Below are 12,213 nucleotides of genomic sequence, written 5' to 3' on the forward strand. Positions count from 1 at the left end.
TCGGCTTTCTCGTCTGTAAGGTGTGTGGCCGATGCATCCCAGTGCTGCTTCAGGTCCCTGCTTTCAGGGTATTTGGGGTCAGAGCGTGACGTGGAAGCTCCGTGTGTTCTGAAGAACATGCTATCTCGTTTCTCCTCCCCGACGCCACCCACAGCACTGACTGGGGTTCCAGAACCCCACGCACTGTCTGAGTCCCGGCCGCGCAGACTGTCCACCCTGCCGGCGACGGTGGAGACCCTCCCTCAGGGACAGCAGGGCCCCAGCCACTGGTGGCAGGCAGGTTGGTTTTAGCAGCACTCAGAGGAGGGGCAGTGGGCTGGTCCGAGAGGGAGGCAGAAGGTTGAGCTCCACGGCCAGTCGGGCAGCTGGGCAGGTCGCTGCCTGGATCCTCCGGGCTTGGCAGAGGCCCCAGAAATCCAGGAGACGCTTGCAATACTTCAGATGACTTTCTGCCGCTCCAGTGGGGCATCTCGGCGTAAGCACGTGTAGTGCCCGACCGGCAATTGCCCACCAGCCCGGCCCGGCAACGTGCTCCTGATAATTAAACGGGCCGCGTGTGAAAGGCTCTCCTCTGCTGCGTCCCTGCAGTGAGACCATGTGAACAACGGAGGCGCCTTCGCCTGCAGCCGGCAGATGCACCGTGTGAGGCCCTGGGCCCTGAATTAGCCTTTTGTACCCAAGGCAGTGATTTGAATGCTTGAACCTCCACAGGAAGCTTGTCTCAAAGGGAACAATTCCCATATAAGGGCTAATTAGGGCCTAAATTAATTAGAAGGTGCGGTTTGAAAAGAGGTTGAGGAGCAGAGTCTGTCATTTCAGACAAATGGGACAGAGCGGGATAAATGGGGCCCCACTAATATCTCACTCTTCCCAGAGCCCCCCTTCCCCGCCGTGTTCTCAGGAGGCCCCCGGAAGCAGCCCCACTGGCCTGGTGGCCCCACCGCCAGCACCTCCGGCAAACCAGCGCATCTGCCCCTGGCGGTCCCGTCTCTCCCCTGGAAACCAGCCCTGAGTGCTGAACACTGAATGGTCACCGGACCGTCAGAAGCAAAGCTTCACATCACAAGTGTGACGGTCTCAGGCTGAAAAGGACAGAAAGGCGGGGGGTGGGGGTGAGAGCGCGAGCTGGAAGGCAGCCTGGAAGCCACGCTGCACTGGGCTCACCTTTGCGTTTGTGGTTTTCACGATGAGCTGCTTTTTGTTTAAAACCATTCCTTTCCATTAGGCTTCCCTGGTGGCTCAGATGGTAAAGAATCTGCCTGCAATGCAGGAGACCCGGGTTTGATCCCTGGGCCGGGAAGATCCCCTGGAGAAAGGAATGGCAACCCACTGCAGTATTCTTGCCTGTAAAGTCCCATGGACAGAGGAGCCTAGCAGGCAACACCCCATGGGGTCACAAACAGTCAGACACGACTGAGCGGCTAACACACCACACACTCGTTCCTTTCCGAGGGTTTCTGATCCTGGCAGCTGCTCGGAGCTGTGCCTTGGGCTCGGCCAGGGCTGTCCGCCCATCTGTCTGTCACCCCCTCACGGTCTCTCTTCTCTGCCTCCCTTCTCGCAGACGGAGTGTTCGGACGGTGTCAGGAGTTTCCGGCCGTGGACGCGCTCCGCTATGAAGTGTCGCCGGGGGTCCTGCAGCACCTGACAGCCACCCTGCAGAAGCTCTCCCGCACAGGTGGGTGGGCCCGGCCCATCCGCGTCCTCCCGGTGCCGAGGCCTTAGACAAAGAGCGGGTCAGCCAGCCAGCGGCGGGCAGGGAGAGGTGGCCTGGGTCCCTCCCGGCAGCTGTGGCCGATGCTGTGGGTCAGTGGCAGTGGAGGGCTGGCCACGTGCCCAAGAAGATGACCACAATTCTGAAGCCCCAGTCCCAGTGTCTCAGCCCCGCCGCCTGGCTCCTCAGGGCCAGTGGTCAGGTGCGCATGGCCTTGGCTGAGGCCCAGGATCAGGCGAAAGCAGCTCCTACAGAGGAGGGGAGTCTTCTCCAAAAGATGTCATGCATTCACGCCCAGACCCCAGGGGTCTGCACTGTAGGTTTAGCTGCCGCGGCCGCCCAGGCTCCACGGCGTCCTGTCTGCTGCCGACCCTCGGCACAGGCTCCTTACCTGTAGATGTGGGCCCAGGCTATGGAGCGTGCATGTGGGCCCATGGCGGCCTCCAGCCCCGTGTCCTCGGTGGCCCCATGTCCCCTGCATGAGTCTCAAGGGAACAGAGGTGATGAGCCCCCGAGCCCCAGAGGATGCCGGGGCCTGGAGTGCTGGCAGGAGGCAGTCGCTGGGCTGGCAAGCAGAAAGCGGGTCGCCTCTGGTCTCCACCACTCTTAGCAGCAGCAGCCGGGCCCAAGGTGGGTCCCGTCCTGGAGCTGCAGCCGCTGACCCCAGGGCCCGCTGTCTGCAGACAGCGTGTGTGTTGGGGGCCATCAGCCCTCCATGATGGCAGCCCCAGCCCCTGCCAACCCCCTTTGAATTGGCTGCTGCCTTTGGTCTGCGAGCTTGTCAGTGGAAGTCATGGCAGGTGGTGTTGAGTGGAGCAGTTTGGTGCCCTTCCACCTCGACAACCCTCACCCCACAGGTCAGGGAATAGGGGGCGTCCTGTTGCTACCGAGCTAGCTACCGAGTTCATGCATTCCAGACCAGGGAGCAAGCCCAGGACAGCTTTGATCACTGGCCTTTAAGCCCCAGGGTGTCTGGTGGACGCTGTGAAGTTCGGGGTTTTCTGGTGTTAGTATCAGCTGAGGGCCGGTCCAGTGGTCACTGGAGAGTCTGCTGATGTCCTTTCCTGGTCAGAGGCGTCCCTTTAGCGGGGCCTAGGGGCAGACGGAAGGATGAACATTGGCTTGTGTAGCAGGGCCTTTCCTCCAGGGCCCCTACCCCCACCCCGCCATTCCCGGGCTCTGATCTGTGAGGTGAAATTCCTCCGTCTGGAAAGTACAGGAGAGGCTGTGACTGTCCTGCTGCCTCGGTGGACGCAGGGCTCTCCTGCCAGGCAGGCCCTGGGTGCTGGCGGAAGGCCGTCCGGTCCACTCTGGGAAGACTGCAGTGGCTACGAAGCCCCAGGTCTCTGCAGTCCCTCTCTCATGGTCAGCGCTCCGTGGTGGCCACATGCCTTCCCCTCAGTGCTGAGTGCCCCCGCCTGGGCCATGCCTCCCCCAAGCGGTGCCCCCAGCGGTCCCAGTTGGAGGCACACAGCGCCCAGTGCATTCCTGATGTGCAGGGCCTCTCCTGAGCTCTCAGAGGAGGCCGGGCCCATGGACTTATTCCTCATGACCCCAGGCCTTCTGGAGCATTGGCATAGTGTGAGCCTGTCATGGGACGAGGAGGCTGCGGTGTGTCCAGCTCACTTCACAGAGGCCCCGTGTCCCTGTGTGTGTGGGCCAGCGGCAGAGAGCCATGCTCTGGGCCCGGGTCGGCAGGCCCGCCTGGCCCATTTCCATCCGTCCCCCTTGTCTCACGCCCTGGCTCCATGCCCACAGGTGTTCCTGCTGCTGCAGAGCGGCCCACACACAATTCTTCCGCGTGCTCTGCTCTCACGGCCCAGCCTCACCGTCTGGGCCCGCCGCAGCCATCCAGATGCGGGCGAGACACTGTGTCCTGGGAGGTCTGTGGGCCGCAGGACCACCACCTGGGGGTCAGGGTTCCTCAGGAGAGGGCGGGTGCCCTCCCCTGCAGAGCAGGCTGCGGGGCCCCGTGTCTCAGCTGTGTCGGGATGGTCCACACCCGGGTGCCCTCCCCTGCAGAGCAGGCTGCGGGGCCCCATGTCTCAGCTGGGTCGGGATGGTCCACACCCGGGTGCCCTCCCCCTGCAGAGCAGGCTGCAGGGCCCCGTGTCTCAGCTGCATCGGGATTGTCCACACCCGCATCCAGCACCCTTCCCGTCGCAGCCTGATTGCGGGCTCAGACTCTGGGCTCCTTCCAGAGGGAATTCGAGACACACGGAGGGTGCTTCATGGAGGAGGCAAAACAGACAGGGAAGTACGTTTTTAAATGCGTAGATGTCCTTGTTGAGAGCAGTTTTAGATTTACAGAAAGGTTGAGCAGAATGAGTAGAGCTTGCATACCTGCCCCCCGAAAGGCTCTCTGACCTTGGGGTGGCACCTGGATTGGCACTGGGCGTCGGTATTTATGATCAGTGCATGCCCATGGCTCACTCTAGGGTTAACTTTGTCCTGCACATTCTGTGGGTTTGACAGGCATGTGATGTCACGCAGTGCCGTTCCGGGTCTGGGTGGGGAAAGCTCGCTGCCCTAACGGCCCCGTGTGCGCCTGGTCATCTCCCCCACTCCCCGAGTCCTGACAGCCACTCCCCTTCCCACTGCTGTTTCCAGAACGTCAGTTAGCTGGGATCGAGCAGTGTGTAACCTTTTCAGACTGGCTTGTTTCACCTAGGCCTGTGCTTTGAAGTTCCTTCCATGACTTTCGATGGCTTAATAGCTCACTTATTTCTAGCGCTGAATGACAGTCAGCTGTCTGAATGGACCAGTTTTTCAGTTGACCCACTGAACGACGTCTTGATTGCTCCCAACCACTGGCAGTGGTGAAGAGAACTTCTATAAACGTCCATGTGCAGGGTTTTGTGTGGACAGGACTTTTGAACTCCTTTGGGTAAATACCAGATCTTACCGTAAGAGCACATTTCGTTTTGTAATTGACTGTCTCCAAGCAGCAGTGTGGCCGGTGAGGGGGCGGGGGCGGTGGGGGACTTACCAAAGCTCTTAGAGGTGCAGTTTCTTCATCGAGTGAATGTGGATGTCAAAACAGGGCCATCGTGAAGGTCAAACGATGACATCAAGTAAAGTACTCTAAACGTGTTATAAAAGTACTTCCAAATGTTGGCTATTATTCATTTGATGCTCTGTCCCGATTTATGGAGCTTTTACCCAGTTCACCGGAGAAGGCAATGGCACCCCACTCCAGTACTCTTGCCAGGCTCCTCTGTCCATTGAATTCTCCAGGCAAGAATACTGCAGTGGGTCTGTTCCTTTCTCCATGGGATCTTCCCAACCTAGGGATCAAACCCAGGTCTCCATATTGCAGGCAGATTCTTTACCGTCACCAGGGAAGCCCAAGAATACTGGAGTGGGTAGCCTATCCTTTCTCCAGGGGATCCCCACCTGCCAATGTAGGAGACGCAGGTTCGATCCCTGGGTCAGGAAGATCCCCTGGAGGAGGGCACGCCAACCTGCCGGGGACCAGCCCCGGTGGATCCAGGGACTTCGAAGCGGGGACGGCGTCGGCGAGGATCAGGAAACAACTGCTTAATTAAACGTTAATTAAGGATATAAAGAGTAATAGAATGAGGATAGCTCAGTGAAGAAATTCAGTGGAGAAAAGAGGCTGAATAATTCAGCCAGAAGGTAAGAGAAAGAACGACATGGTGAGACCAAGTTTCGGTGAACAAGGCCCGCACTTTATTTTCCAAAGTAGTTTTTATACCTTAAGTTATGCATAGAGGATAATGGGGGAAGGGGTAGAGTCAAGCAGCAAGCCAGGCTTTCTTCCTGCAAACTTATCATATGCAAAAGTTTAGGTGATTTGCATCATCTTCTGGCCCGGAGGCCTTTTCCTCTAAAGGTGATTATTCTAAAGTCAGGCGCCAGCCTCCAAAAAGCATTAGATAAAGTTGCATTCCTACAGAGCAAAGGTGTGGTGGGCTATAACAAGAAAAAGAATTAATTCAAGGGTCCCAGGTTACAAACATTAAAGCTACTACTTACACCAATTATATTAATCAATACACTGCCAGGGACACAGCAGGTAAGGGATATGGAGACTTAGCAGCAAACATTGGCCCAACAAGTGAGAATCCCTTCACCAATACAATTTCTAATCAATCTTTTAACTGCTCAAAGGAATCTGTATTTAGACAGTTTAGAACATCTCATGCCTCTCACAGTTTGGAGGCTCTGAGCAATCACATGTGGCTGGAAAAACCTATTCAGGCAGGCTAGAGGACTTCCAAGGGAGTTTGTAGGTTGAAACACTGTCACACCCAGGAATTATTAACTGGAGCTATAAGCTAACTCTTTTTTCAGAGAGGTAGTGGGGGACAGCCCCCCGTAAAGCCAGAGGTGTAGGTGAAAGCACAAAGCAGAAAGTAGGCAGACTCTGGTTTTGGGGGTAGATTGCTCGAGAATTTCCAGGGAGACTCCTGAGGCTTGATCCCGCCTTTGCGTATGTCAAGCCTCCTTCCTCATGACCTTTGCCACGGGCGGAGCTCGCTCCCCACACCAACCCACTCCAGTGTTCTTGCCTGGAAAGTTCCATGGACAGAGGAGCCTGCTGGGCTATAGTCCATGGGGTCACAAAGAGTTGAACACGACTGAAGTGACTTGGCGTGCATGAATCAACCAGTTCATACCCACCTATTTCTTTTCCAGTGGGAATTATTGCAGAGTTTCTGCTGAGGTGGTTAGCTCTGTGCATTGACTCTAATGCCAGAAGGGCAGCCATTTCTCACAGGACACAGGTATGCTCTAGCTCTTTCCTCACATCAGTGGTGGTGACCATGATGATTCAGGTCGACTCACTGACAGGTGAGGGTGGCCGTGCCTCAGGGGAGCCTGTCTAGACCACCAGCAACGGGACAGGCAGGATGTGCCCTCAGGCTTGGAACAGAACCCACGTCCTTCCCTGAGCCCAACTCAGCCGTCCTTGGACACCCATTCCCTCTGTGGAACTCCTCCCCCTCCCCCAGAACACACCTGTTTTTTTAAGCTTTATATTTTCTTGGGCTCCAAAATCACTGCAGATGGTGACTGCAGCCATGAAATTAAAAGATGCTTGCTCCTTGGAAGAAAAGCTATGACCAACCTAGATAGCATATTAAAAAGTAAAGACATCACTTTGCTGACAAAGGTCTGTCTAGTCAAGCTATGGTTTTTCCAGTGGTCATGTATGGATGTGAGAGTTGGACTATAAAGAAAGCTGAGCACCAAAGAATTGATGCTTTTGAACTGTGGTATTAGAGAAGACTCTTGAGAGTCCCTTGGACTGCAGGGACATCAAACCAGTCAGTCCTAAATGAAATCAATCCTGAATAGTCTTTGGAGGAACTGATGTTCAAACTGAAGCTCCAATACTTTGGCCATCTGATGCGAAGAGCTGACTCATTGGAAAAGACCCTGGGAAAGATTGAAGGCAGGAGAAGGGGGACGACAGAGGATGAGATGGTTGGATGGTATCACCAGCTCAGTGGACATGAGTCTGAGCAAACTCTGGAGATAATGAAGGACAAGGAAGCCTGGTGTGCTGCAGTCAATGGGGTCACAAAGAGTCAGGCACGACTGAGCAACTGAACAACAATTTTGTGTTGAGGTGTAGCCGATTACCAATACTGTAACAATTTCAGGTAAACAGCAAAGGGATTCAGCCAGACATATACATGATCCATTCTCCGTGAAACCCTCCTTCCATCCAGACTGACACTTAACACTGAGCAGAGTTCCCTGTGCTTTATAGTAGGTCCTTGTTGGTTATGCATCTTAAATAAAGCAGAGAGCACCTTGTTATTAAGTTATCTTCCACCAGCCAGTCCCAAGCAGGTTACGCTCAGTGTCTTGGGAGCCACATGGGTGCCTCCCACAGAAGCTGGAGCGGTTCTGCTGGGCTTGGAGTCCTGGCGGGGACAGCATTTTGGCTTCTGCTGCTGGGCCACCAGAGGGCGTGTTGGAGTGCCTGGATGGGCCCAGCTGCTGTACCTGGTGGCAAATTGCATTTCCTTGTGTCTCCAAGGCACTGGGGGCTTCCCCGGTGAGCCAGGAGATGTAGACGTGAAATAAAGTTTCACAGGCTTGGTTGAAAAGCAACATCATGGGGACACTTGTGGTCTCCTGAACTGCATATCCTAGCACTTTCTGGAAACGATCTTGTGTTTCTCTCTGGACCCGTCTGCCCGCTAACGCTGTAGCTCTCTGCCCTCCATGCCTCTCCCCTCCTGGGCCAGCCCACTGGAGGTGGCGGCCCCAGGCCTTAGGGGTAGGCTCCTGTCCAGACTCCCATCTCCCTTGGGTGTGAGGCTCAGCTTCTGCAGGTGAGACCTGCAGTTCTTGTACGGTGTGATGCTGGTTCCTGGGGAAACTCATCCTCCTCTTTGTCGGGGGTTGGTGGTGTCCTGTTTTCACCCTCTCGAGTGGAAGACCTCAGGATGCAAACTCCCTGCCATCCCGTGGGCTCGGCCGCGTCGGGCAGAGTGGGCGGTGCGTCTCCCCTGCCCTGCTTCTTCACGGCCACACCCAGAAACACAGGCCTGGTCCCAGCGAAGGCGGCTGCTGGCCGGGCTGTCAGGAGCCTTCCTTTTGAAGAAGGGAAACGGGGCTTAATTGTGCAACGTAAACACACACATGAGAGAACAGAAGATGTTCACGCTTATTCACTACTCTTGTCTCCTGCTGGCAACATTCTTTCGTGAGTGGATACATTGTTCTCTCGTGTATTAAAGTTTTAAAAAACGCATTTCACTTCTGACACTTCATTAAAATTCAGCATGTAGATGTCACTCGTTGGCACGTAATTTGCTGTCATAAAAACAACTTTGGATTTACTTCCTGGCAAGAATCTCCTGATATATTGAGCTGTATGTCAAAAGCAAGAAACAAAAACGCAAAAAGTAAAAATCTAACACAATGTCACATTTCCTTAAAAGAGAATGAGAAGAAATCCCCTAATGAAACGGAGCAGAACGCAGGAAGCCAGCACGGGCGGCAGAGGAGGCCCGACGCGAGTGCGGCCCGCAGTGCCGGGGCTGCGCGGGGCGGGGTGGGCGGCTCCCGCCGTCAGCGGGCTGAACTTTGACCCCTGCTTGGCAGCTCCCCAGCTGCTGGTGCTGAGAGCCTTCGCCCTTGCCTGTGTCTCGCCCTCTGCGCTTGCGCACTTGGCATCCCACCTGTGTGCATGGCTGTGTCTGTGGACCTGGGTGCCGGGTCTCTCGGTGAGTCTGAGCTGCAGTCTCCCCTGGACCCGCGTTGACTCCCGAGCCCACAGGAGCCGAGTCACTGCCCTCTGTCGCTCCGTGCGGCCTGCTTTCCCGTTGCTGGCAGTCATGCTACTGCTCCTCCTTTTCTTTCTTGCCTCCTGGCAACTTGTTACGGGATTTGATGCCTATAGTCTTTCTTTTTTTGCCCTTTTAAAAAATGTGAACTTAGTTTCCCTGAACATTTAGAAAGAGGCTGGGTTCCTAAAGCTTTTCTAACTCTGTGGAGCTCACCCTTCTGCGTATGTGTGTGTGTGTGTGTGTGTGTGTTTTGGTGCAGTGTCAAAAACACGTGGCAGGTCACTTTTTTATCATCGTGATAGAATTTCATTATCGTGATAGAACTGACAGGCCACACATGAACCCTTTGGAGGTGTATAGCTTAGCAGTTTTTAGTGTGTTCAGATATTCATCACCACTGTCCAATGTCAGAAACTAAACCTCAGCGACGACTCAGTCCTCACTCCATCTCCCCGCCCCGCTGCTCCTGGCTACCCTGATCTAGTTTCTCTCTTAATGGATTTGACTGTCTTAGAGATTTCATACAGATGAGTTCATGCAAATATGACCGTTTTGTGTCTGGCTTCTTCCCCTTGGCATAACGTTTTCAAGCTGTGTTCATTCTGTGGCATGTATCAGTTCTGTGCTCACTTTTAAGGCTGAACAATATTCTTTTGCCTGGATATACTGTATTTTGTTTCTCCATTCGTCAGCTGTGAAAGTGCTGCACTCAATGTGCCAATAAATCTGGAAAACTCAGCAGTGGCCACGAGACTAGAAAAGGTCAGTTTTCATTCCAATCCCAAAGAAAGGCAATGCCAAAGAAGGTTCAAACTACTGCACAATTGCATTCATCTCACATGCTAGCAAAAGTAATGCTCAAAATTCTCCAAATGAGGCTTCAACAGTACATGAACTAAGAACTTCCAGATGTACAAGTTGGATTTAGAAAAGGCAGAGGAACCAAAGATCAATTAGCCAACATCCTTTGGATCATGGAAAAAGCAAGAGAATTCTAGAAAAACATCTGCTTCTGCTTTATTGACTACACCAAAGCCTTTGACTGTGTGGATCACAACAAACCATGGAAAATTCTTAAAGAGACAGGAATACTAGACCACCTTACCTGCCTCCTCAGAAATCTGTATGCTAGTCAAGAAGCAACAGTTCGAACCAGAGATGGAACAATGAACTGGTTCCAAACTGAGAAAGGAGTACATTAAGGCTGTATATTGTCACCTTGCTTATTTAACTTATATGCAGAGTAGATCATGTGAAATGCTGGGCTGGATGAAGCACAAGCTAGAATCAAGACTGCTGGGAGAAATACCAATAACCTCAGATACGCAGATGACACCACCCTTATGGCAGAAACAAGGAAGAACTAAAGAGCCTCTTGATGAAAGTAAAAGGTGAGAGTGAAAAAGTTGGCTTAAAACTCAGCATTCAGAAAACTAAGATCATGGCACCCAGTCCCATCACTTTATGGCAAACAGATGGGGAAACAATGGAAACAGTGACAGACTTTATTTTCTTGGGCTCCAAAATCACTGAAGATAGTGACTGCAGCCATGAAATTAAAAGACCCTTGCTCCTTGGAAGAAAAGCTATGACCAACCTAGACAGCATATTAAAAAGCAGAGACATTACTTTGCCAACAAAGGTCTGTCTAGACAAAGCTATGGTTTTTCCAGTGGTCATGTATGGATGTGAGAGTTGGACTGTAAAGAAAGCTGAGCGCTGAAGAATTGATGCTTTTGAACTGTGGTGTTAGAGAAGACTCTTAGAGTCCCTTGGACAGCAAGGAGATATAACCAGTCCATCCTGAAGGACATCAGTCCTGAATATTCATTATTGGAAGCACTGATGCTGAAGCTGAAGCTCCAGTACTTTGGCCACTTGATGTGAAGAACTGGCTCATTGGAAAAGACCCTGATGCTGGGCAAGATTGAAGGCAGGAGGAGAAGGGGGTGACGGAGGATGAGATGGTTGGATGGCATCACCGACTCGATGGACATGAGTTTGAGCAAGATCCGGGAGCTGGTGATGGACAGGGAGGCCTGGCGGGCTGCAGTGCATGCGGTTGCAGAGTCGGGCACGACTGAGCGACTGGACTGGCCTATCATTTGTGGGCTTTTGGCTGCTCCATCTTTGGCCATGATGAATACTATTGCTGCGAATCCTCAGTACACATCTTTGTGACAACATATGTTTTCAATTCTTTTGGGTTCACCTGGAGTGGGATTTCTGGGTCATATTTAGTAGCTTTATACTCGTTTTATGGCCTAAAATTTGTCTGTGAGACCCTTCCTGGGCATTTGGAAAGAAAGTGTGATCTGCTCTGTGGTGTGGCATGTTCTGTTAGGTCTGTTGGGTGGAATATTTCCCAAGTCCTCTGTTTTCTTGTTCATCTTTTCTTTAGTTTCTCTATCCATTATTGAAAGTACAGTATTGAAATGTCCAGCTATCGTTGTCTATTCTTCCCTTCAATTCTGATGGTCCTTCTTTTTGTATACAGGAGCTTCATTTTTAGGTGTATATATATTTGTAACATGAGAAACACTGGGCTGGAAGAAGCACAAGCTAGAATCAAGATTGCCGGAAGAAATATCAATAACCTCAGATATGCAGATGACACCACCCTTATGGCAGAAAGTGAAGAGGAACTAAAAAGCCTCTTGATGAAAGTGAAAGAGGAGAGTGAAAAAGTTGGCTTAAAGCTCAACATTCAGAAAACTAAGATCATGGCATCTGGTCCCATCACTTCATGGGAAATAGATGGGGAAACAGGGGAAACAGTGTCAGACCTTATTTTTTTGGGCTCCAAAATCACTGCAGATGGTGACTGCAGCCATGAAATTAAAACATGCTTACTCCTTGGAAGGAAAGTTATGAACAACCTAGATAGCATATTCAAAACCAGAGACAGTACTTTGCCAACAAAAGTCTGTCTAGTCAAGGCTATGGTTTTTCCTGTGGTCATGTATGGATGTGAGCGTTGGACTGTGAAGAAAGCTGAGCACCAAAGAATTGATGCTTTTGACCTGTGGTGTTGGAGAATACTCTTGCCAGTCCCTTGGACTGCAAGGAGGTCCGACCAGTCCATTCTGAAGGAGATCAGCCCTGGGATTTCTTTGGAAGGAATGATGCTAAAGCTGAAACTCCAGTACTTTGGCCACCTCATGCGAAGAGTTGACTCATTGGAAAAGACTGATGCTGGGAGGGAGTGGGGGCAGGAGGAGAAGG

At 52.5% G+C, this 12,213-nt stretch overlaps 1 protein-coding gene across 2 annotated transcripts in view; it reads left to right on the forward strand.

Moving 5' to 3' along the window:
* The window catches only part of PTPRN2 (protein tyrosine phosphatase receptor type N2), a 607,146-nt gene that overhangs the window by 148,418 nt on the left and 446,515 nt on the right, over positions 1–12,213 (forward strand). For both annotated transcript variants that reach the window (XM_086394674.1, XM_086394675.1), the window contains exon 3: positions 1,565–1,678. In XM_086394674.1, the coding sequence (XP_086250800.1) occupies positions 1,565–1,678 (114 nt within the window). The remainder of the gene's footprint in view (positions 1–1,564; positions 1,679–12,213) is intronic.

The sequence above is a fragment of the Bos grunniens genome, chromosome 4, assembly GCF_055505025.1.
Source record: "Bos grunniens cultivar Pamir isolate PY7600 chromosome 4, Bosgru_T2T1.0, whole genome shotgun sequence".
Lineage (NCBI taxonomy): Eukaryota > Metazoa > Chordata > Mammalia > Artiodactyla > Bovidae > Bos > Bos grunniens.